Source organism: Scardinius erythrophthalmus (assembly GCF_964197995.2).
Source record: "Scardinius erythrophthalmus genome assembly, chromosome: 22".
Taxonomy (NCBI): domain Eukaryota; kingdom Metazoa; phylum Chordata; class Actinopteri; order Cypriniformes; family Leuciscidae; genus Scardinius; species Scardinius erythrophthalmus.
In genome coordinates this window covers 14,915,627-14,939,321 of record NC_138242.1, presented here as the reverse complement: position 1 = coordinate 14,939,321, position 23,695 = coordinate 14,915,627, and the positions used below count along the sequence as shown (strand labels likewise).

Here is a 23,695-nt window from a genome sequence, read left to right as displayed (position 1 = left end):
ATTTTCCACTAAATCACTTGTGCATTTTGGTTTTATTGTGTGTGAGATATAATGTTATGTAGGATTTCATTTCAAACAGTCTGCCAGACAAATGTATAATAGCTAAATATCATATTTAAAGTAGGGGGAAAAAACTTGTAGGTGGTTGCCTAGATGTTATGCACAATATGCAGCTGTCAAGGTGTTATTTTGTGTTAGTGTCTCTAGAGGGAGCTCTTTCTCACACTGACATGCACTTTGCACATGCACTTCTGAGTGTAGCTCTAGTTTCTGTTGTACATGAACTGCAGTTGCTAGCATGTGAATGCACTTACACACAAACACTGCAATGCTCAAAGCCCTTACAATGAAAATCATTCACAGACCGCCATAATGTACATCATGACTCAAAGCTGCTATAATTCACAGCAAAGTGAAGCACACACAGGCCTGGAGCCAATCTGTGATCCAAGGGACAGATGGGTGTGTCCCATGAACACTCTTTTCGAACATCCGTTTATTGTCCAGTTTTCTGACAAACAACATAAGGATAGCAGATCAACATGATATTGCCCCAATCAAACGAGTAAAGGCTCAGTTTATTGAATATATAAGAAGGGTATGATAGAAGCCTGCAGGGAAAATCGTCCCACATTGGCACAAATACCATACCTGCATATGTCCATTTACAAGATAATAAAAATAAAATAAAAAACAACAAAGATCTTTTAAGGCTTTTTTACTCTCCTTTTTTCCCAGTAAAAAATGTCATCCCCATCCTTAAAAAGAGATATATTTTCTTGAGAAGCAAAATCGCACAAGATATTAAGAATTGTTAATAGCTTTCATGTAGCTCAAACAGTGTTGTCGCTTACAACGCCAAGGCCATGGATTCAATTCCCAGGGAAAGCAAGAACTAAGAACAGATTTGTTTGGTTTTGTTTTAAACCTCACAAGATGATGTCAGAAGTATTACTAAAAATGCATTTAATATTCATTGAACTTCATTCAAGATATATTTTCAGAAAATAAGATCTAATATTCTGATGCAATTTGCTCGTAAAGCAAATCTATCATGTTTTGAGGATTATGCTGTGAGGATTTTTTTTCTTGCAGTATACATCAATTCACCAAATACATTGCCTAAGTGATATGTACATACAGTGAGGAAAATAAGTATTTGAACACCCTGCTATTTTGCAAGTTCTCCCACTTAGAAATAATGGAGGGGTCTGAAATTTTCATCGTAGGTGCATATCCACTGTGAGAGACATAATCTAAAAAAATAAAATCCAGAAATCACAATGTATGATTTTTTTAACTATTTATTTGTATGATACAGCTGCAAATAAGTATTTGAACACCTGAGAAAATCAATGTTAATATTTGGTACAGTAGCCTTTGTTTGTAATTACAGAGGTCAAACGTTTCCTGTAGTTTTTCACCAGGTTTGCACACACTGCAGGAGGGATTTTGGCCCACTCCTCCACACAGATCTTCTCTAGATCAGTCAGGTTTCTGGGCTGTCGCTGAGAAACACGGAGTTTGAGCTCCCTCCAAAGATTCTCTATTGGGTTTAGGTCTGGAGACTGGCTAGGCCACGCCAGAACCTTGATATGCTTCTTACAGAGCCACTCCGGGTCATTGTCATGTTGGAAGACCCAACCTCGACCCATCTTCAATGCTCTAACTGAGGGAAGGAGGTTGTTCCCCAAAATCTCGCAATACATGGCCCCGGTCATCCTCTCCTTAATACAGTGCAGTCGCCCTGTCCCATGTGCAGAAAAACACTCCCAAAGCATGATGCTACCACCCCCATGCTTCACAGTAGGGATGGTGTTCTTGGGATGGTACATTCTTCTTCCTCCAAACACGTTTAGTGGAATTATGACCAAAAAGTTCTATTTTGGTCTCATCTGACCACATGACTTTCTCCCATGACTCCTCTGGATCATCCAAATGGTAATTGGCAAACTTAAGACGGGCCTTGACATGTGCTGGTTTAAGCAGGGGAACCTTCCATGCCATGCATGATTTCAAACCATGACGTCTTAGTGTATTACCAACAGTAACCTTGGAAACGGTGGTCCCAGCTCTTTTCAGGTCATTGCCCAGCTCCTCCCGTGTAGTTCTGGGCTGATTTCTCACCTTTCTTAGGATCATTGAGACCCCACGAGGTGAGATCTTGCATGGAGCCCCAGTCCGAGGGAGATTGACAGTCATGTTTAGCTTCTTCCATTTTCTAATGATTGCTCCAACAGTGGACCTTTTTTCACCAAGCTGCTTGGCAATTTCCCCGTAGTCCTTTCCAGCCTTGTGGAGGTGTACAATTTTGTCTCTAGTGTCTTTGGACAGCTCTTTGGTCTTGGCCATGTTAGTAATTGGATTCTTACTGATTGTATGGGGTGGACAGGTGTCTTTATGCAGCTAACGACCTCAAACAGGTGCATCTAATTTAGGATAATAAATGGAGTGGAGGTGGACATTTTAAAGGCAGACTAACAGGTCTTTGAGGGTCAGAATTCTAGCTGGTAGACAGGTGTTCAAATACTTATTTGCAGCTGTATCATACAAATAAATAGTTAAAAAATCATATATTGTGATTTCTGGATTTTTTTTTTTAGATTATGTCTCTCACAGTGGACATGCACCTACGATGACAATTTCAGACCCCTCCATGATTTCCAAGTGGGAGAACTTGCAAAATAGCAGGGTGTTCAAATACTTATTTTCCTCACTGTATATAAAATAGACGAATAAAAAATAGTTTTAATGTAATTGAAGATGTAAATACAACATGTATTTTTAACACTCACCTGCAGTGTCCAACTGTAACATGAGACATGCCAAGTGTTGGTATTAAGTGCCATGCCAAGTGTATAGTATTTTTCTATTTTTATCCAAAATGAGGTGATGTCAGCAATATGGAGCGTTAAACACTCTCATGTAATTTCTGTTTCATTCATACTGGAAGCAAGAGGGCGTCCTTATAGGAAATCTCTTATATGGACATCAGATATTGCTACAGCTGAATAACATGCAGATAGAGCCGCTTTTGACTGATGAAACATGAAGACAATAAACAGATTGCAATGATTTGTGTTTATCTGTATTCTTCAAGCCATCTCAGGTATTCTCGTAAGAATTATGTATATCTATAATGCAACGCTAATCGACATAATAATAATAATAATAAGAAGAAGAATTTGTTACATTTATATAGCGCTTTATCTGAGACCTCAAAGCGCTTTACATAGAAGGGGGGAATCTCCTCAACCACCACCGATGTGGTGTTGTTTTCGAAGGTGTTTTCGAAGGGCATCCTGGGATTTTTAATGACCAGAGAGAGTCAGGACCTCAGTTTAACGTCTCATCCGAAGGACGGTGCTCTTTTGGCAGTATAGTGTCCCCGTCACTATACTGGGGCGTTAGGACCCACACAGACCACAGGGTGAGCGCCCCCTGCTGGCCTCACTAACACCTCTTCCAGCAGCAACCTGGACATAGCCTGTGTCAGAGTATAGAATTTTTATGAAATTAAATATTTTCTGTCTCACTTTGTGCTAAGAAGCAACATGTGACCACTGAAGCAAGTTATTTCAAACAGGACTAAAGTGTATAGTGTTTTTGGAGCAAAACATTATATTAATCTCATAAATTGTTGTGTTTGACACTATACTAAGCAAACATACTAGCTATCCCTGTTGCTAAGAGCGATTGTTTGAAGTCCACGTAAGATCATTTTAATGTTTTTTTTTTAAAAAGGGCAAAAGCACAGAAGGGTGAGAGGTCTGATCAAAGAAATTAGGGAACGAGATACACTTTTACATGCATCTGATTGACAGATAATTCATGCTTATTTCACTGTTGTTTCTAATGTTGAGGTTATTTCAGCTTCGTACAAAGTTTGCTTCGTACATTTAGTTTAACTGCATTGTTAAAGTCAAGTCAAGTCACTTTTATTTATATAGCGCTTTTTACAATACAGATTGTTTCAAAGCAGTTTTACAGAGATAACAGAAAAATAATGGAAAAAAGTTTGTTTCCAGAAGAAAATAACGCTATTATTTTACACAGTCCAGCTTGAGTAAGTTCAGTGATGTTTCATTTTTGTTTTAAAAAAGTTATTAATTTAGTTCATCTATATATATAGCCGCTCTGGAGTAAACCATGATGTCATCATCCAGCTCAGTTCAGTTCTTGTATAATAGCGTCAATGCAGGAAGATCAATATTATTGTTGAATAATACATTTAATGTTAAATTTAATGTCCCCAACTAAGCAAGCCAAGCCAATGGCAACAAAGGTGGAAAAAGGCGACAGTGGCAAGGAACCAAAACTCCATCAGGTGGCAGAATGGAAAAAAAAAAAACCTTGGGAGAACCCAGGCTCAGTCTCCAGTTCTCCTCTGGCCAATAAATGAACAGTGTATGATTCAGGCAGCATTATAGGTCAGAAGTCAGATTGGTTTGGAACAATCAGAATATTATGTTCCATCTGGTTGAAGATCGGAGTCACGCTGGTATGGAGATATGTTTGTTGAGGATCAGTGTTGATGGCTTTGTGTCGCTGAAGGGCAAGAGGGCAAGCTTTACCATTCAACTGAATTGTGTGCGTGCATTTTAGTCACTTAACTTACATTGTTCTTGCTTCGTTAATGCAATAAATGTGTCCTTGTATGAACCGAGTTTTCTATTTACTTCAACTACTCAGTGCTCTGGTAATATGAATGGTATGACCCATTTCAGTTTAAAGTCAGAATATGAGTATATAGCTCACTAAATATGAGCATACATTCACTAAAATATTGAAACGTTAGCGATACTACTGATTCAAAACGCGAGCGCCAGTGATTGACTGTCAACTGAACTGGAAGTTTTGATTAGTTTTGCACCCGAGTCAGACCTGTCTGTTATTGGCTGAAGAGCTCAGATCTGTCTGTTATTGGCTGAAGCACAGGGCTCCACTGCAGTAGTTTGCGGTGTCTGTCAAAAGTGTCTGTCAAATGGCAGCTAGCCCTGTTGCTCCGTCAGCACCTCTGTCAAAGTACTTTGTACTTATGGTGAAAAATAAATGTAGCGAAGTTGAATACTTTATTTTTATTCAACTCAAGTAAAATTAAAAGTACAACAATTTATTTATACTCAAGAAAGTAGAAAAAACTACTCAACTCTACTCAAGTACTGTAACTACTGTAGACTAGTATTTGTAATTAGTTACTTTCCACCTCTGCAAGTCCATCAAACAACTGTGGTGAGTTGGATCAGTAAAAAAATTAAAATTAAAAATAAAAACGCTGAATCATGTCATCTCCTGTTATTGTCACTTGCACTGCCTGCCACACGTATAGTATAGCTTTCTCTGTTGGTGGGGAGGGTTACACATGTGATAAATGCAGGGAGATAGTCAGGCTGACACATCCAAACTTTAAAGGGGGGGGTGAAATGCTATTTCATGCATACTGAGTTTTTTACACTGTTAAAGAGTTGGATTCCCATGCTAAACATGGACAAAGTTTCAAAAATTAAATTGTACGTTTGAAGGAGTATTTCTGTGCCAAAAATTGTCCTTCCGGTTTGTCACAAGTTTCGGAAAGTTTTTTTCGAGTATGGGTCTGCGTGACGTCAGTTGGGGCGGAATTTCCTTATATGGGTCCTAAGGGCACTTCTCCCGGAAACCCGCGGGCGCGCGCGCATCCATAGACCAGAGCAAGAGAGCGAAAGCAGTTCGCCCATCGAAGCGCTCTGCTCGGCTTAATTTGGGAAGTCAATGTCACCAAAGAAGTGGGTTTTTGGTTGCCAGGGCAAGACAACCCTGCACAGATTCCCAAAGAACCCAGCGTTAAGGGACCAGTGGATGGAGTTTGTTTTTTCAGAGCATCAACGGAGCTGTGTAAGACTGTTTGTTCCTTGCATTTCGACGATGATTGTTTTATAAACAAAGCCCAGATCGACGGATTTGCAGATCGTCTAATGCTTAAGGATGGAGCAGTCACAATGATAAAGGTTCGCGGTCGCAGGCGGTGAGTAAAACTGCTTCAAATGTCTCTGTGTGTTGTTAGCTCGGAGCGTAAACACAGCTTTAGCTTCGCCCACACGGCCCGCCTCCAGCCGCTCGGGTTTTTCCGGAAAGACTCGGTACAGCCTATCTTTCTTTTATAAATATAATAAAACTAAAGACTTTTTGGAGATATGAAGTATGCAATAGTACTCCATAGGTACTCAAGATTAACAGGAGATTGAGTGAAAATGAGCATTTCACCCCCCCTTTAATCGAGGACAATAAGAATGCAAGGGCTTTAGATACTGCTTTGGATGTGACTAGCTTAGTGAACTCTGTATGTTGTTTGGTTCCAGCTGTAGAGCCCGTGCAGCAGGGCAACTGGGTGACTGTGAGACGGCATAGTCACAGGACAAAACACTGCTATGAATGGCGCAGATGCACGCTTTTGTTTACTACACGCACTTACATTAGTAAACATGCTATTTTTACATGAAAATGTACACATTGATTAGTTTGGCTTTTCCCAAACTATATTGCTATACTGAGATGAGTGAAATCGACTGAAATATGTTGAAATAAAATATGTCTTTGTATAAGCAACATATTAAACTGCAAGATAAAAATTTATATGCTCTATAATATAACATATAAACAATATGTTACAGACATAATATGAATGTTTAGACAAGATTTTGTTGACCTGTTTGGATAGATTATGAAGTGTTTATTGTAAAATAGCCTACTGCCACATCAATGAAGCTTTTTATGCTCATATGCTAAATGTGTAATATAAAATATAAGATTCAAATTTTGTGTTTTTTGTGACCTTATTTCAGCAATTTACAATTTAGTTTTTTCAATAACCACACATAAACGTTATTTTCTCTAAAATACAAATATGTACATGTTGCTCACATGTTATTGTAGCCCTGTTTGTGTCCGTATGGACCAGTACGTGCTTGCCTAGTAGCAGCTGTTTCAATTGTAATTGTTCCAATGCAGTCAGGGTCATCTCCATCCTGAGAAAAGAGATCCTCTGCATGGGGGATAGTTTGCTTTTTTCCCCGTTGACCCGTAACTCCAGCTGGCTGAAGTGTCGGAGCACCAAATCCCTGTGTTTGCACAACTGCTCTTGTGACTGGGCCAGTATGAGTCAATTGTCGAGGTAGTTGAGGATGCGAACGCCGCGTTCTCTCATGGGAACAAAGGCCGCCTCCATGACTTTCATGAAGACGCAGGACAGCCCGAAAGGGGCGACAGGGACAGGGACAGCCTGAAAGGGGAGGATTTTGTACTGGTATGCCCAACCCTCGAATGCAAAGCGCAGGAATGGTTTGTGTTGAGGGAAAATCGAAAAATGAAAGTACACATCCTTCAGGACAATCACTGCAAACCAATAGAGGATGGATGCATTCGGAAATGCATTTCTGGGTTAACATTTCTCCCACGGAGATTGGCTCGGCGGGTAAGCCCCCACTGTAATCCTCAGGTCACCCTGGCTATTCACCGAAGTAGCTCCTTCTGATTACCAAAAGAGGAACTAGACCGGGGCATAGGCGAGGGGACTCCAGCCGAGTCTCGACCGCGGCACTGAGATGACTCATCCACAGTGGGTAAATGTTCCCGCAGTGGGTAGATGACTCATCCACAAATGCCACCACAGCGTGTTTTAAGCCCGTACACGTAAGGCACGGGTGGAATAACATCTTTAAAAAAGCCACAGATACACTCTCAGGCGAGATTCCAATTCGGCAGTTCACTTCTGACGTAACGTCGAACGTGACTGAATGAAAGAGAACTACACTTACTGTAAACTAGCCCAAATACTATTTTGTTCATGAACCATTCATTCAATTGTGGATGTTTCTAGAGGTCCCCAAAGGGTGGTTTTTGGAGACATTTCATGCTCAAACACTTAAGGCAAGACATTAAAGGCAAAAACATTGTTTTTTCCTGCCCTGTTCAATTTTGTGATTTCAGACTATTTGTCTTTTCATAATATGTTGTTTCAGACTAGTGGAAAGAAAACATCAAAATACTTAAGTGTTTATTTTATTTTATCTATTTTTATCTGTACATTTCAAATACATTACATACCTTTAAAGACTGTTTTCTCAAAATGAGTTTTCTCTTATGTACTGAGCCAGAAATCTCCACTTCATTAGCACGTGCATACACCAAACTTAACAGTTTTATTTCTATTCTGAGGGATTTTACAGAGGGGTCATATATAATTTGCCTGCTTTTATTCATTTTATTCCTAAAAAATGGTGAAATGGTTTTGTTGTTGTTGTTTTTCTGGATGTTGATGGTATTTTCTGATTTATGGAGTGATAAAAGAAAATCAAAAAATCCCCTCTGTAAATTTAATTTAATATGTCAACAAAATGAAATAAGCATTTTGAAAATGACTTAATCCAATGTTCAGATTTCTGTTCTAGAAATGTATGAAAATTGGTGCATGTTTAATTAGATTTTGCTAATTTAACTAAGCTTTCCGAAAACTTGTTGTAATACAAAAATGTTTGCAATTCTTAATGTTATCAATCAACTAGGGAAGTATGGTGATATCTATTCGTTTGTTGTTGTTTTTTAGCCTATTCACGTTAACCTAGCTTAACATAGAAATAACTGTTATGATATAACCATGGGAAATTAAAACACAAGAACCCACAAACTCCCACATGGTAAAATTTGGACACACTGACTCGTGTGCTTTTATGGGAGCGAGCACTGGACAAGACACTGAATAGACAATTCCACACATACAGTAACAGAGGCACACCTTAGATTCTGACACACACACACACACACACACACACACACACACACACACACACACACACCCTTGAAACAAACACTCAAGGTTCACGGAAAGGCGAGTGTTTTTCCTTAAGAAGAGTTAGTCACAAGCCTGCATGCATTTTTGTGTGTGGGTGTGTATGTATATCTGCTGGCAAGCAACGGCTCTTACTTTAGTAAATTGTTTGATGAAAACACAGGTTGTTTCTCAGGGTGTGATATGACAGACTTGTCCTTTCATGTCAGCAGGTTGTCCCCGTACAAGCAGCCAAACACGCGACCGTTAGCTCCATGGCGCATTCCATAAAGAACAGATTCTTCAAACAAACAAATCACGCAGGGCCTTCGGAATGCCATGCTCTCTTAAATAAAAGGATTAAGCACAGATGAGCTACTGCAAGGAATTACACCAGTCAGACAAGACCCTCTATCAAATAGTTTGTTTCACACTTCACAGCTAATATCCTCAATGAACATGGCCGTTCTTTAGAAAAATAATCACAGCAGCTACTTTCCTATGCAAACAAAGTAAATGATTGCACTCGGAAAAGAGCAGTTACAAGACTGTAAAGTTAATTACGCACAATGATTTCCTGAACCAATGCCTATAACTGGCTCGGGGAAATATGCCAGTTGGGAAAAATACCCCTAATTTATGCTCCACTGTTCTTAAAGCTCTATTTAGATTAGGGCAGCACAATGAATTTTTTTATTTATTTATTTTTTAAAAGTGTATGCACTGTACATGAATGCTTCTGTGATTGACCTGGTAACTTCGGAAGATTTATTTTATTATGGGTGCACAAAAACGTGCAGCTTACCGATATAACCCAAGTCTGCATGGGTGTTGCACTCAGATATTGATCTTAGAGTCAGACTATATGCTCAATGCAGGGATAACATATTAAGCATGAAATAAAAACATCATCTACAAGAGCAATCTGAGTAGATAAGATGAGATAAGACTTTTGCTCAATTTATTTATTTAATATGAGCTAAAGCAACACAATTGCTGAAGATTTTATTACAAATCAATTCCATTAAATTTACTCCACTTAAATATAACTATTAAAGTTTACTTAATCCATTTTGGGACTACATGAATCATTTTTGTTGCATTAACAGAAACTTTTTTATTGCTTTAACATCTCTTGCTCTGCATCAGGGGATGCAGAGGAATAAATGTTAAAATAGTGTTTTTATAATGTGTTTATTTTATGTGTAAATTCAAGTCAAGTTGATTAAAAGGAGACCACTGTCAGTGTTCAATGTTCAGTTGTGTTGAAATTTAAAAGAGTTTCTGTTTTGATAATGCTTTTATAGTTATCATTGTGCTTAATTTCGTGTAACCACTTAGTAATTTTTAGTTTACCTGTAAATAAATACAATATATTTTATAATTAACTTGTATTTGTTTGAGTGATATAACCCTTTCGAAAGGTACCACAGTTATATATTATAAAGTTATTATGCTACAAAAACAATATACTGGAATTTCAAGAATTCAGCTTGAAGATGATCAGGAAAATATAGCGAGGGAGTTTAACCTGCTGGAAAAGGGTGATCCTTATTTTCTCTCTCTCTCTCCTTCCTCTGACGCACACACAAACTCACACCCGTGGCCGTCCTCTTGCCCCAGCTGCAATTATCAACTGAGTGTTTCACTTCTCTGGACTAAAGGCAGTTCTTTCCTGGACGGAGTGTGACTCAGACGCTACAAACAGAGGTAAGACACATCGCTGTAATTCACATGCAACAGTTGAATTCCAATCAAAGCTGCGGGAAGCTCAAAGTCTAAAGGTTCTGAGATGATAGCTTAGTGTCACAGCTAAACAGGGGACAATCGTGAAAGTAACTTTAGAGAATCGCCATTCAAAGTAAACACTGGTTTAAGAATACAGCAAACAAATGCCCGACAAAGTAACAACAGATGCTAAATTATGGTAATTACATTTACTATGCTTTCAAATGTCCGTATTTAGATTTATTTAGTTGGTTTTATACAAGTTTGATGTATTACTTTTGCATTTCATTTCTATGCTGTCATGTATTAAGTCAAAGCAAAGTCCTGCTCACCAATCATCAAAAGGGTTTATGACAAGGAAGGTAAAGTTCAAAATAAACAATGACACAGAAGAATTTAGGTTTCAGAAATACATTATAAATTTGACTCAATGAAAGATGTGTTTGCAAAGAAAGCTCTTGTTTCTGTATGCCAGTGAGAAAGAAGAATGGAATGAGGGTTTACCTGTACAGTGTTAAACTGACATGATATAAGGGTGTAACTGAGCTGCATAATAGACAGAGGTAATTCAATAAGAATACAAATTCAGCCATGGATTAATGAATAAGAAAAGTGGATCACCTTTCAGACACTGGATCACAGACACACTTATTATGCAGAAAGCCTAGGAAAAACTTCCTGCGGTAATGGTTAAACTGCAACTTTTGTAATTAAAAGATACAAGGTACTGTATACAGACATTTCATATTTCTACAAAATGGGCTGAAAAAATATCTGGGCACTTTTGCCAACCGTCAAAATGAAAGACAAATAGCATAAGGGAACTTTTATAGCAAAATATTCCACAAAAAGTTTTATTTTGTCATTTGAAAAATAAAGTATAATAGGCTTTAGGTATGACATTATGAAATTGAACACGTTCATGTTCAAAAATGTTGTATGGCTTACTATGTTGTTATTCATCACAATTTCAAGCACAGGAGCCAAGCCATTTCCACAAGACGGAAAAAGTATCATCCCAAACAGCGGCTTTTCTGGAACAGGCATGCGGATCATAATTAATCACTAGGATGTTTTTTGAAAAGCTTTTGATTGATGTACAACATTTGGAAAGCAAAGTGTGGTATATCAACTTTGTCTTTTCCTGGTACTCTTCAAGTAACCAAAGCATTTTTTAGAAAAATGTATTGATTAAAATTTAATAGACAAAAAAAAAAAAAAAAATCTGCACTAGGTAAAGATATTCATTTTACAGCAGGTTTGCTTATCACCCAGACACACAAAATCTGATCTGCTCTGCACCCCTGTTTAAAGAGCATGTGTTTAGCAGATTGGAAGGTACACTCAGTGCTATGTGCAACTCCAGATGAGCAGATGGCAAAAGTCAAGGATTTGCAGTTTTGAAATGCAAACGACCAGCAGTATGTTTTTCTAGAACCTTCACCTGAAAGTGTTCAGGGTTAAATAAACTCTCCCTCACTCCACACAAACTATAGCAAATGTACTAAGCTTATAATACGTCCAAAGCTCAAGCACTACAAAGCTGCCCATGGGCTTTACTTTGAATGCGGTATACTGTATATGCTGAAATAAATAACAGCACTGCAAGCTGCTCGGATACTGTTGGCCAGCTAAAAAAGTTTTCTGTCAAAAGTACATGTCTCTGTGTTGAGTTGCGTATGATCTCATCGACCCTCTGGAAAACTGAATGGGAATGACGACATGGAAGAAATTAGCAGTATGGTTTTTGTTGCAGAAAAAAAATTAGGCTTGCACACTTCGCTCATTTAAAATATGCATATTTGAAGGTACACGTGGATCAAGCAAACAAAATAACACTCAAGTTAGAACGAAGCACAGATGACACACTAAATTGACAATTAAATGAAAGAAGAAATAAAAAAAGATAAAGCGTGCACAGACATCTAAAATTTCACGAGTTCACACTTACATATAATTTGAATGGGTAAGTTTAATGCGTATATGGCGTGCTGTCCGGAGGGAGGGCTCCGAGCTCGGAGTTCAGCCCGAACCCAGAGTACTCCCCCCGTATGTAAGTGTTTAGTACTAGAAGTGTGGAGAAGGGGTGGTGGAGGGATGCTGCAAAAACTGTCAATGGAATGAGGTGATACTGCTGAGTATTTATACCTCTCACCATTGATTGCTGAGTGCTTTCCACTTGTGTTAATTATCTGAACGTGCTCCTCCCAAACCTTGTTAATAAAACATCATGTAATCAGATTTTTTAGGCTGTGCAGAGTCTAATGGCATTATGCAAAATTTATTATAGACAGATGTGAGTTTTAAGGCGCTGAATCTTAAGATAACGTATAAACCCCATAATTCAGAATATTGTCACGAAAATTCGTTAAATGAAAGCTCATTGCCATGAAGACCAGTTTGTAATTCAGAAAAACACGTGACAACTTTTTTCATTAAGTAAAAAGAATCTTCACTGAAAGCAGATAAAATATTAGATAATATATTCAATAAAAATTATGAATATATAAATATATTTTCTAAAGTTACAAAACACAGTTGGAAAAACCTGTTTGAACTCTAAAAGCAATGTCCAAAACATTCAAAGTAGGGAGGGAGGAAAGCTATTATTTCATGTTTGGAGGTCTTAATTGTGATTAAAAGGATGTTTAAAGCAATTCTGTCTGGAAACAAACAGACGTGAGCAATTTCATACTTCTATTTCTACTATTTATTTATTTTTCACTTAGAAGAAAAGTAAGCTTTTTAGCACTAATGCAGCAAAATAAAGAGCAAAAGATGCACATTAGGGGCCCAACTTTAACGATTTAAGTGCATGGTCTAAAGCGCAGGGCGCAAGTTCACTCAGGGTTTCTGCAGGGATCTTCAATTTAAATGTAATGCCTTTTTAATGCCATTTTTTTTTTAATGCCATACACGACCCATGACTAACCACGGATATTATGTATGTAGCCTATGTATGTATGTATGTATATATATATGTGTGTATATATATATATATATATATATATATATATATATATATATATATATATATATATATATATATATATATATATATATAATTAACTTGATTAATCACACGTTTTATCCGCAATTAAAACACTTACATTTGTTTAGGTTTATATATTTTATAATGTAATAATTTCACAGTTAATCTACAAATGAATGTAGAGACAACATAAAGGCCAGTCTCACTGATACTAATACAGCTATTGATATCTGGATAAAAATGATTTCTCCCCCCTAATTTTAAACATTAATTATAGCCATCCAACATTACAGTGTGATTGAAAGCTATCAAGTTTTTAACATTAGGCTTCAAAAAAAATATGACAACTTTTAATTTAAGTGAACTTAACAAACAATCCTCACATAAACCTATAATAAATGTCATATTTACCTTTGGCCTTCCTGTCTAACATAGTTATCAAACAGTCTGCACAGCATAAATTATAGAGAGCCTAAGTCCCGCCCCTCCGCTTCCGGCTCATGGGACCTTACTTCGGAAAAAATATGTATGGAAGTCAATGGCGAGAGATAACTTATCTTTTTATTCCGTCTGAACTGTGCCCTGAATTACACATATGATGTTTGTCAATTTAAAAGGTAATTATGAAAGTCAAGAAAGTCGCAGTTTGTCATAAAACAGAAGAGTAACGTTTAGTTTTATGTGAAAATCGCTCAATGAACTACATCTCTCGTCTCGCACTATGTACGTCACAAGATCCGTTGCTCGTATGTGTGTATTCTGGCTCAAAACACTCAGGCATGACGGCGTTGCGTTACGATTATAAGGTAAGGCTATAGAAAAAATGACAGACGTTAGCTTCAGTAAAGTTAGCTTCATTCATTGAGAGAAAAGGCATGACGTCGCATGCGCGCCTTCTGGGTTTGTAGTCTTTCTAATTACGTATTTTCACAGTCTTATACCTCAGCAGTTTTACATCAAGCTGCGACTTTCTTGACTTTAAAATGTATCTTTTAAATTGATAAACATCATATGTGTAAATCAGGGCACAATTCAAACGAGATCAAAATATTTGTTGTCTCTCGCCATTGACTACCATACAATATTTTTCCGAAATAAGGTCCCATGGTGGTCGACCGGAAGGGGAGGGACTTAGGCTCTCTATAGATTAAATATAGACTAATGCTTATTAAAGCTACAAGAGTTCTTTAGTCAATAGCAGTGAGTAATTTTCTCTGGTGCCTTTGTTCTGTGATTAACTTCACTGACAGAAAGCTTTATTGGCTGCTGTCCCTTTAAGAGCAGCCAGGGCCGGCCCTGACCAATTTGCTGCCCTAGGCAAGATTTTACCTGGTGCCCCATGCATCGCAGCCCATTTTACCCCGTCATTGTGTTCATGATTATTTAGCATATAATATATATATATATATATATATATATATATATATATATATATATATATATATATATATATATATATATATATATATATATATACACACACACACACACACACACACACACATTACAGCCTAAACAGAAATACCAAGAGCATTACATCTAACATTCAAGTCAAGTCCCCATTATCTTATATAGCACGTTTTACAATACAGATTTAATGTGAACTTTGCTATTTTGAATAAACCTGTAAATAAATATCATTACTAATTTTGGAAAATCAATTTTAAAAATGCCATATACAGTACAGGTCAAAAGTTTGGAAACATTACTATTATTAAAGTTTTTGAAAGAAGTTTCTTCTGCTCATCAAGCCTGCATTTATTTGATCAAAAATACAGAAAAAATAATAATATTGTGATATGTTATTACAATTTAAAATAATTGGTTTTCAATTTATTATACTTTAAATTCTCATTTATTTCTGTGATGCAAAGCTGAATTTTCAGGATCATTACTCCATCCTTTAGAAATCATTCTAATATGATGATTCATAATCAAAGTGGAAACAGTTCTGCTGCTTAATATTTTTCCATAACCTGTGATACTTTTTACGATACTTTGATGAATAAAAAAAAAAAAAGAAAAAGAAGAAACTGTTTTAAAAATAGAAATCTTTTGTAACAACAATATACACTGGTCAGTAATTTGGGGTCAGTAATTTTTTTCTTTCTTTTTTTGAAATAAATCAATACTTTTATTCAGCAAGGATGTGTTAAATTAATAAAAATTAATCGTAAAGAAGATATATATAATTAGATTTTTTTATATTTTTATAAATGCAGTTCTTTTTAACATTTTATTCATCAAATATATTAGGCAGCAGAACTGTTTCCAACACTCATAATGAATCATCATATTAGAATGATTTCTAAAGGATAGACTGGAGTAATGATGCTGAAAATTCAGCTTTGCATCACAGATATAAATGATAATTTAAAGTATAATAAATTGAAAACCAATTATTTAAATTGTAATATCACAATATTATTATTTTTTTCTGTATTTTTGATCAAATAAATGCAGGCTTGATGAGCAGAAGAAACTTCTTTCAAAAACATTAAAACTAGTAATGTTTCCAAACTTTTGGCCTGTATTTATCCCCCACAAAACTGCACAACTGTAGAGTAAAACATTAATAAAAAAAAGTGATAATAAAAAATGCGTCTTAAAACTGACATGATTGTTACAAAATCACACAGTCTGGGGCCTCTCTGGAGAACTCAGAACAACTGCTAACATTAAGTTTAAGGTAAAAAATAACTGCCATGAAATTATAGTATCCTACTCCAATGCAATAAATTGTTCATACACTACATCACTTTACCTCTGTCTTTATCCCCTTTTATCCTCTTCTCTTCTTTTTGGCACTGTATCTATCGCAGACTATATGCTCATTTATAATGTGTCATGTAAATTCGGCCATCCGTCACAATCAGGAAACTTTCACCGTGTCTAGGACTAGCGCGAGCTGCCAGGCCCGTTTCTACGAGCTGTGTGTTAACAAAAGCAATGCTGTCTACATTGGATGAGGCGGGCACGCTACACAACAAATTACCAACAACTGATCGCGCGCGCTCTGTTTCTGACGCACTTCAAGCACTCGCTGGGCGGGGGAAGATTGAAGAGCCGGACTTTTTTTGCTTTATTTGGTAGTATTTCGAATTAATGGTTTTAAAATAGTATTATATATATATAAAAAAAAAAAACTAAAAAAAAAAAAAAAATCCACTCGTTCACTCATTCTGGCGCCCCTATGGATGAGTGGCGCCCCTAGCATTTGCCTATTCCGCCTATGCCGCGGGCCGGCCCTGAGAGCAGCTGCTGACAGAAGCACAGATCTAACACGCGCCTCATTCTCTCACAACTCTTTGCGTTCATTAAAGACTTTATTTCACAAATTTAAGACTGCTCTTATTTTATGAGGATACTCACAAAACAGACATTTTGGCAAAATTGTGTGTTATTGTTCGTTGCGCGAAAGAGGACCGTTTTCTGGTGCGCAGTCTGTGCGCACGATCTGGCGCGCGTCTTTCTCTCTCTGGGCCCTATTTTAACGATCTGAAACGCAAGTGTCAAAGCGCAAAGCGCAAGTAACTTTGTGACTTTGGGCCCTATCTTGCACCCAGCGCAATTGACTTTGTACACCGACGCATGTATCATTCCTATTTTGCACCCGCGCAAAGCGCGCTTTTCCCTCCACAGAAGCACGTCGGTTAACTAAGAAATACACTTGCGCTCCCCGGGGCGGTTCAGCGCAAAGAGGAGGCGTGTTCCAGCGCAAACGTTCCCTCATGCTATTTTGCAGGTTTAGAAAACAATTGCGCTACTAACCAGGAAAAATTTGTTTAAAGTCAGTGGCGCGTTGCGCATGTTATTCATATGCTATTTTAAGGGCGCATGCTTGGCCATAATCAATGTAGCGTGTGCACAACGCGAATGCACTTTGATTCTCTCATCTACACATAAGCAGCAGTTTTCATTTTTGCAAATCATACATTATTACGATAGATAGATAGATAGATAGATAGATAGATAGATAGATAGATAGATAGATAGATAGATAGATAGATAGATAGATAGATATAGATAGATAGACAGTTTATTATAAAAGCATACATCTAGCTTACACATTTACCCAAATTATCATACGCCTTTTTAACCGAAGTTAATTTGGGTGTGTTTCTCCATCCCCAACGTCCCTGACGAGAACGCCGGTCTCCTTGGCTGTGAACCGCTCCTGGCGCGCGCCAGGCAAATCCGCCGTTACAATAGGAATCCGCTTTAGAACAAACGCGTCTGCTCTTAAAGGGAATGTGAAATGATGCTCTGATTGGTTTATTTCACGTTACGCCCAAACCACACCTATGAATAATGAAGCTACTTCAGACCAACCCATTTTAGATTTGCGCCTGGCGCAAGAGTCATTTATCCCGCCGGGAAAATAGCAACAGCGCCAAGACCCGCCCACAAAGTTACTTGCGCTTTGCGCTTTGACACTTGCGTTTCAGATCGTTAAAATAGGGCCCTTTGTCTGTCTGTCTGTCTGTCTGTCTGTCTGTCTGTCTGTCTGTCTATCTATCTATCTATCTATCTATCTATCGTAATAATGTATGATTTGCAAAAATGAAAACTGCTGCTTCTGTGTAGATGAGAGAATCAAAGTGTATGCGCGTTGTGGACACGCTACATTGATTATGGCCAAGCATGCGCCCTTAAAATAGCATATGAATAACATGCGCAACGCGCCACTGACTTTAAACTATTTTTTCCTGGTTAGAGGCGCAATTGTTTTCTAAACCTGCAAAATAGCATGAAGAAACGTTTGCGCCGGAACACGCGTCCTTTTTTGCGCTGAACTGCCCAGGGAGCGCAAGTTCATTCCCTAGTTTAGCGACGTGCTTCTGTGGAGGGAAAAGCGCGCTTTGCGTGGGTGCAAAATAGGAATGATACATGCGTCGGTGTACAAAGTCAATTGCGCTGGGTGCAAGATAGGGCCCTCTGTGTGTGTGTGTGTGTGTGTGTTACATAGACAGGACATTCGCAGGCAGCGCGTTTAAAAGCATTTACATGAATAAGAGCGGGATAAATATATATATATACGATATAATGTAACGCTACCCAAGGGATGACAAAAATTAACGAATGCTGCGATTGCGTTAAATATTTTAACGCGTTAAACTGGACAAAAATAATCTCATGCGTTAACGCGTTAAAAAACGCAAAGTGAGCTTCAACAGCGGATGTCGAGCTGATGAGGGAACGTTACTACACATAGTTAATTGCTGTCTGCCTTTTACCGTCGACCTGTGGCTGTCAGACTGCATATGAGATTTTACGCCATTTATTCCCATTGTAGCTACCCAATTTAAATACCTTTTTACAAACGCTGCAAAATCCTTCTTTATTTTGACCACCAACCATGTTCTAAATTGTTTGTCTTCCATGCCCTTTCCCAGTTTTCTGGTCTAGTTTTATTCCTGTTGTTCCTGCTGTCCAAAATTACTCGCGCCACCTCCGCAACTTTGCTCCGGCCGGATGCAATCACCAAACTGTTTCCGCGTGTTTTTAATCACACTAACGTACATATTTTGCGACGACAGCAAATAAAAATTATTAATCATGAAGACTATTCAAATAAATTGATAATATAACATTTTCTTCAAAACCATAAAAAAATTAATGCCTGTAGGATTACAAATTACGGCTTTTTAATGCCATTTAAGGCCTTAATTATCGCAAAATCCATTTAATGACTTTTAATGCTTTTTAATGCCCCGCGGAAACCCTGTCACTTAGGGCGCGTCCGAATCCACTTTTGCTAGTTTAACGACCAGAGAATGGTCCTAACGCGCTCATTTTATAATGACTTTGACTTTGACCATTGACTTTACACAAGGTTTCAGTTGGTCAATGGCACAGTCTATTTCTGTTGCCTCAAAATAGCAACGCACCAACAATGTGCCATAACACACCTCGTTTTCAGACCAGCACGCCCATGGGCGCACAAATGAGCGCAAATGCATTTGCTACTTAAACAATGTGGCGCAGGACATGAAAATGATAACTGCGTCGGACTGAACTTCATCTGTACATGAACTAAATCTGTACATCTATATATTTAATATTGTAAGAAAATTTCAGACTCAGTCAGACAGTGAAGTGTTTGTCATATCATATTGTATCGTGAAGGTACACTGTAAAAAAATATTTTAAGTTGTAAATAAAGATTATTTCAGACATTCTACTTAAAAATTTGTAAGTGAAAATTGTATCAAAGTAAATCCTACACCAAATGTTTTTTTTTTCCAGTGTACAATTTTTTTCACATTTTCTCTGAGTGTATAAAGAACTAAATGAAATCTAGCACCATCAGCAATGTTTACATTCGTCCTTCTCTCTCTCTCTCTAGATCAAGATGGAAGACCTTTCTGATAACGAACATGACTACCATTACCATGACCATAACAACAGTTCTAACCACAGTGACTATGACACGGATTATGAAATGCACACAGTTTGCGACAAAAAAGAGGTCCGGTCTTTTGCTGGGGTTTTTCTGCCAGTTGTCTACACACTAGCATTGATTCTGGGCCTGGCCGGAAATTCCCTGGTCGTTTTCGTTTACCTTTCCCACAAGCGCTTACGGACCCTGACAGATGTCTTTATCCTCAACCTGGCCTTTGCAGACCTCCTCCTGCTCCTCACGCTGCCCTTCTGGGCAGCAGATGCAGTGAACGGCTGGGAGATTGGTATAGCCGCCTGTAAGATCACCTCCGCCCTCTATTCCACCAACTTCAGCTGTAGCATGCTGCTGCTAGCCTGCATTAGCATAGACCGCTATCGTGCCCTAACCAGAGGCTCCACCGCAACCCATGCCCCAACCAGGAACAACGGCCGAAGGCAGAGGATGATCATGTGCCTACTGGTTTGGGGGCTCGCCATTGTCATGGGATTGCCAGATATGGTGTTCTACACAGTGACGAACTCCAGTGGCCGTAATGTATGCCGGGCGGTATACCCGCAAAGCATGGCACGGGCGGCTAAGGCAACTATGGAAATTCTGGAAGTGTCTCTGAGTTTTCTTCTGCCTTTCCTGGTGATGATGTTCTGCTATTGCAGGGTGGGAGTAGCATTGAGTAAGGCTGCTACAGCGGGGGTACGCGGCGGGAGAAGATGGCGAGCGTTTCGGGTGTTAATAGCTGTAGTAGGGGTGTTTCTATTGACTCAGCTCCCATATAATCTGGTAAAACTGGTCAGAGCCCTGGATGTGATCTACATTTTAGTGGAGGAATGTGAGCTGAGCAAAAACCTGGACCGGGCCAGTCAAATTACTGAGAGTCTGGCCCTCACGCATTGCTGCCTGAATCCCGTGCTCTACGTCTTTATCGGATCGTCCTTTAAAATGCATGTTCTGAAGCTCGTCAAACGCTGTAGCCAGACAGGCAGAGGGTATCGGCATGGCAACGAGCAGCCCACTGTTGAGATCTCCCTTAAGTCAGGCACACAAGTCCACACTCACTCTTTGTCGGAAAATGAAGACACGAGTACATTCACCATATGACATGGCAATAACTATGAGGACTGACAACTATATACCAGGACTTTATATCTAAATGTAAAGGTGTTTAAGTAACTTTGACAATAACAGTCATGTACAATGTTCATTAAGTCCAAAGTATAGTTCAGTTTTGTCCTAGTAGTTTTATACTCCATTTAATAGCGAACACAGGGCCTCGACAGATGCACACTAACTAAGTTATGACAGATAAAAATGTTGTTGTATTAGTTTAAACCAGAATTGCAGGTATCTCTTAACCCCCTCATACAAGCGCTCATCTATTGTTATTGTTGCTGCCATGTCCTTACTTTCTTGATGGTAAAACAAAAGTCTGGGCTGTGTTGTCACATTGTAGACAAAATAATCAGTGAAAAGGAATTCAAGGCACATGTGCAAGTTTGAGCATACAGAGTATGTGCATTTAGAAAAATCCAGCTGGGTGTGTACAGTATGCACATACTATGCTGATGATAAAATTTACGACATGTGCACTGTACGCATACCCTAACATACAAGTAAAAATCTAAGTCAGGCCACCTTTAAGTATTTAGCACTTTATACAATACAAATTGTTTCAAATAAATTTTTGCAGTGATAACAGGGAAATTATTCAATGATGCAAAGAGTTAATTTTGGCTGTACATGTAGCAGCTCTAAAAGAAAATAGTGTCTTTGTTCAGCTTAAGTCAGTTAAGTCTTGATTCAGTTCCATTGTAAAGATCATCAATTAATAAATTAGTTAATTTAATCTATAAAGCAATCTTGCAGAAAAACAGAAATAACGTCATCCAGCTCAGTTCAGTTCTCATCCAATAGTGTCAGTGCAGTCAAATCATAACATTGTTTAATTATTAAGTGTCCCCAACTAAACAAGCCAGAGGCGACAGTGGCAAGGAACCCAAACTCCATCAGGTGACAGAATGGTGAAAAAAAAACCTTAAGAGAAACCAGAGTCAGTTCTCCTCTGGCCAACGAACGAACACATTGTGATTATGATTCAAGCTACATCACAAGTCAGAAATCAGATTGTGGATCAGCAGCATTCAAATATTTAATTCAGTCCTTTTGCTTGAAGATCAAATTCATCACAACAGTATGGAGACGAGGCTGGTCATATGTCTGTGCAGTGGATTTGTCTTGTTTCTTTCAGATCAAATCATGTTGTTCATCAGTAATCTTGCATGGAATCTGTGCCTAAAGAATTCCACAGAACCTGTCGTTAACAAGCCTTGTGTGTTTATTAAATATTTTGGTTACTAATGGTCTCTGCTAACAAAAATAGTGTTCTTTATTCAGTTTGAGTTAATTATATTCCACAGAATTCCCACATCAGTGCAGAAAATGGGAAAAACAGTGCACAGATTCCATGTTGGGAACATTTATCAGTTATTAAATTGACTACTTGTAGAAAGTGTATAGTGAACTCCGGGATCTTGTGTAGAAAAGATACCCTGTTTCCAAGACGTTACGTATTTGTGTATTTTTAAATTAAAGCATACTTTATACACTTGGAGTTTTGCCGTTATATGCTTATTTTGAATTATGTATGTGATTTCATAAGTTTGTACAAAAACAAGTACAAGTCACATGTACAGAAGATTATGCTTTATGAACAAGATAGAAGCCACAGCATCTGATTCTGGTTGTAAGTGTGTGGCTTTGATTGCGAGTATGCGAATTAATGGGAAGGTTATTATGACAGCGCAGATGATATGTGGAAAGCAGACTGGAAAAAGAGGTCCAGAACAATAAAAGTGGTCAACCATAATTTTATTTAAATGGGGGAAGAAATAACTATTAAAAAAAGTAAAAGCCCAGAGAGAGGCATGGAGAGAGAAACTACACCGAGTTTTTGGGCTTAATGAGCAAGATTTTAGACATAAACAGCCATATGTTTTACTTTTATGAATTATTAATGTCTGGTGCTCTGAAGAGTCCAGACTTTAAATTCATCCTCTTAAGATAACTAAAAGTTGGCATTATTTAACAAAACTGTTGATTTAAATGAGGGCACTTAGATAATACAGTTAAAGCTACACTTTATTGAAAATAGGAATACTTCTACTGCAACAAAATATTTTTTTCTTTTTTTTACAGCAGGTCATTTTATCCATCAGGAATTGACTAGATCATGACAAGTGCAGTTTCATGCCAAAAGTAGGGCAAGTGATTGAAAGGGCTGAAAAGGAAGGAATAATGACATAAGCCAAAAAAAGTAAAGGAATTTAGGAGACAGTTAATCTAACATGCACAAAAAACATGAACATGAATTAAGAAAGTAAAGTAACATTATTAGGAAAGTCAATTTTGATTTCATGTTGACTTTAAAATGGAAATATACTCAGACACTGGTCATGCTAAGCAGCAGAAGAATGATTTAACAGGTTATCTAAGGCGCAGATGGTGAGAAACTGGAAAAGTCAGTTCATTGGAAAAAGACAAGAGATAAAAAACAAAGAATATCATGTAGGCCAGACAGATGGAAAATTGTCAAAAATCTAAAGACAAATCAAGTGATTCAGACCCAAATCAGGTGCCAATAACAATAATTAAGGATTTGTCATGCAGACCACATAAACAAACACATATTCAGCCTCACAGCTCTAGATATTGTAGTATTCATCATGATAAATATTTACATGTGTGGGTGTCTATGTTTGCAGGGGAGTGTGTCTCG

General features: G+C 37.9%; 2 protein-coding genes across 3 annotated transcripts in view; one reads left to right on the top strand and one right to left on the bottom strand.

Annotated features, from left to right (window-relative positions):
* acad11 (acyl-CoA dehydrogenase family, member 11) overlaps window positions 1–23,695 on the bottom strand; it is a 96,120-nt gene that overhangs the window by 25,571 nt on the left and 46,854 nt on the right. The gene's annotated exons all lie outside the window — the stretch shown is intronic.
* ackr4b (atypical chemokine receptor 4b) lies at window positions 10,436–22,530 on the top strand. The gene is made up of 2 exons (XM_081353025.1): window positions 10,436–10,510; window positions 19,870–22,530. Exon 2 carries the CDS (start codon window positions 19,876–19,878, stop codon window positions 21,019–21,021), a length of 1,146 nt encoding a protein of 381 aa, XP_081209151.1. The 5' UTR covers window positions 10,436–10,510; window positions 19,870–19,875; the 3' UTR covers window positions 21,022–22,530.

What these genes read in the sequence shown, in the direction of transcription:
- ackr4b (XM_081353025.1), top strand. Translation starts at nt 19,876, where the DNA reads ATGGAAGACCTTTCTGATAACGAACATGACTACCATTACCATGACCAT.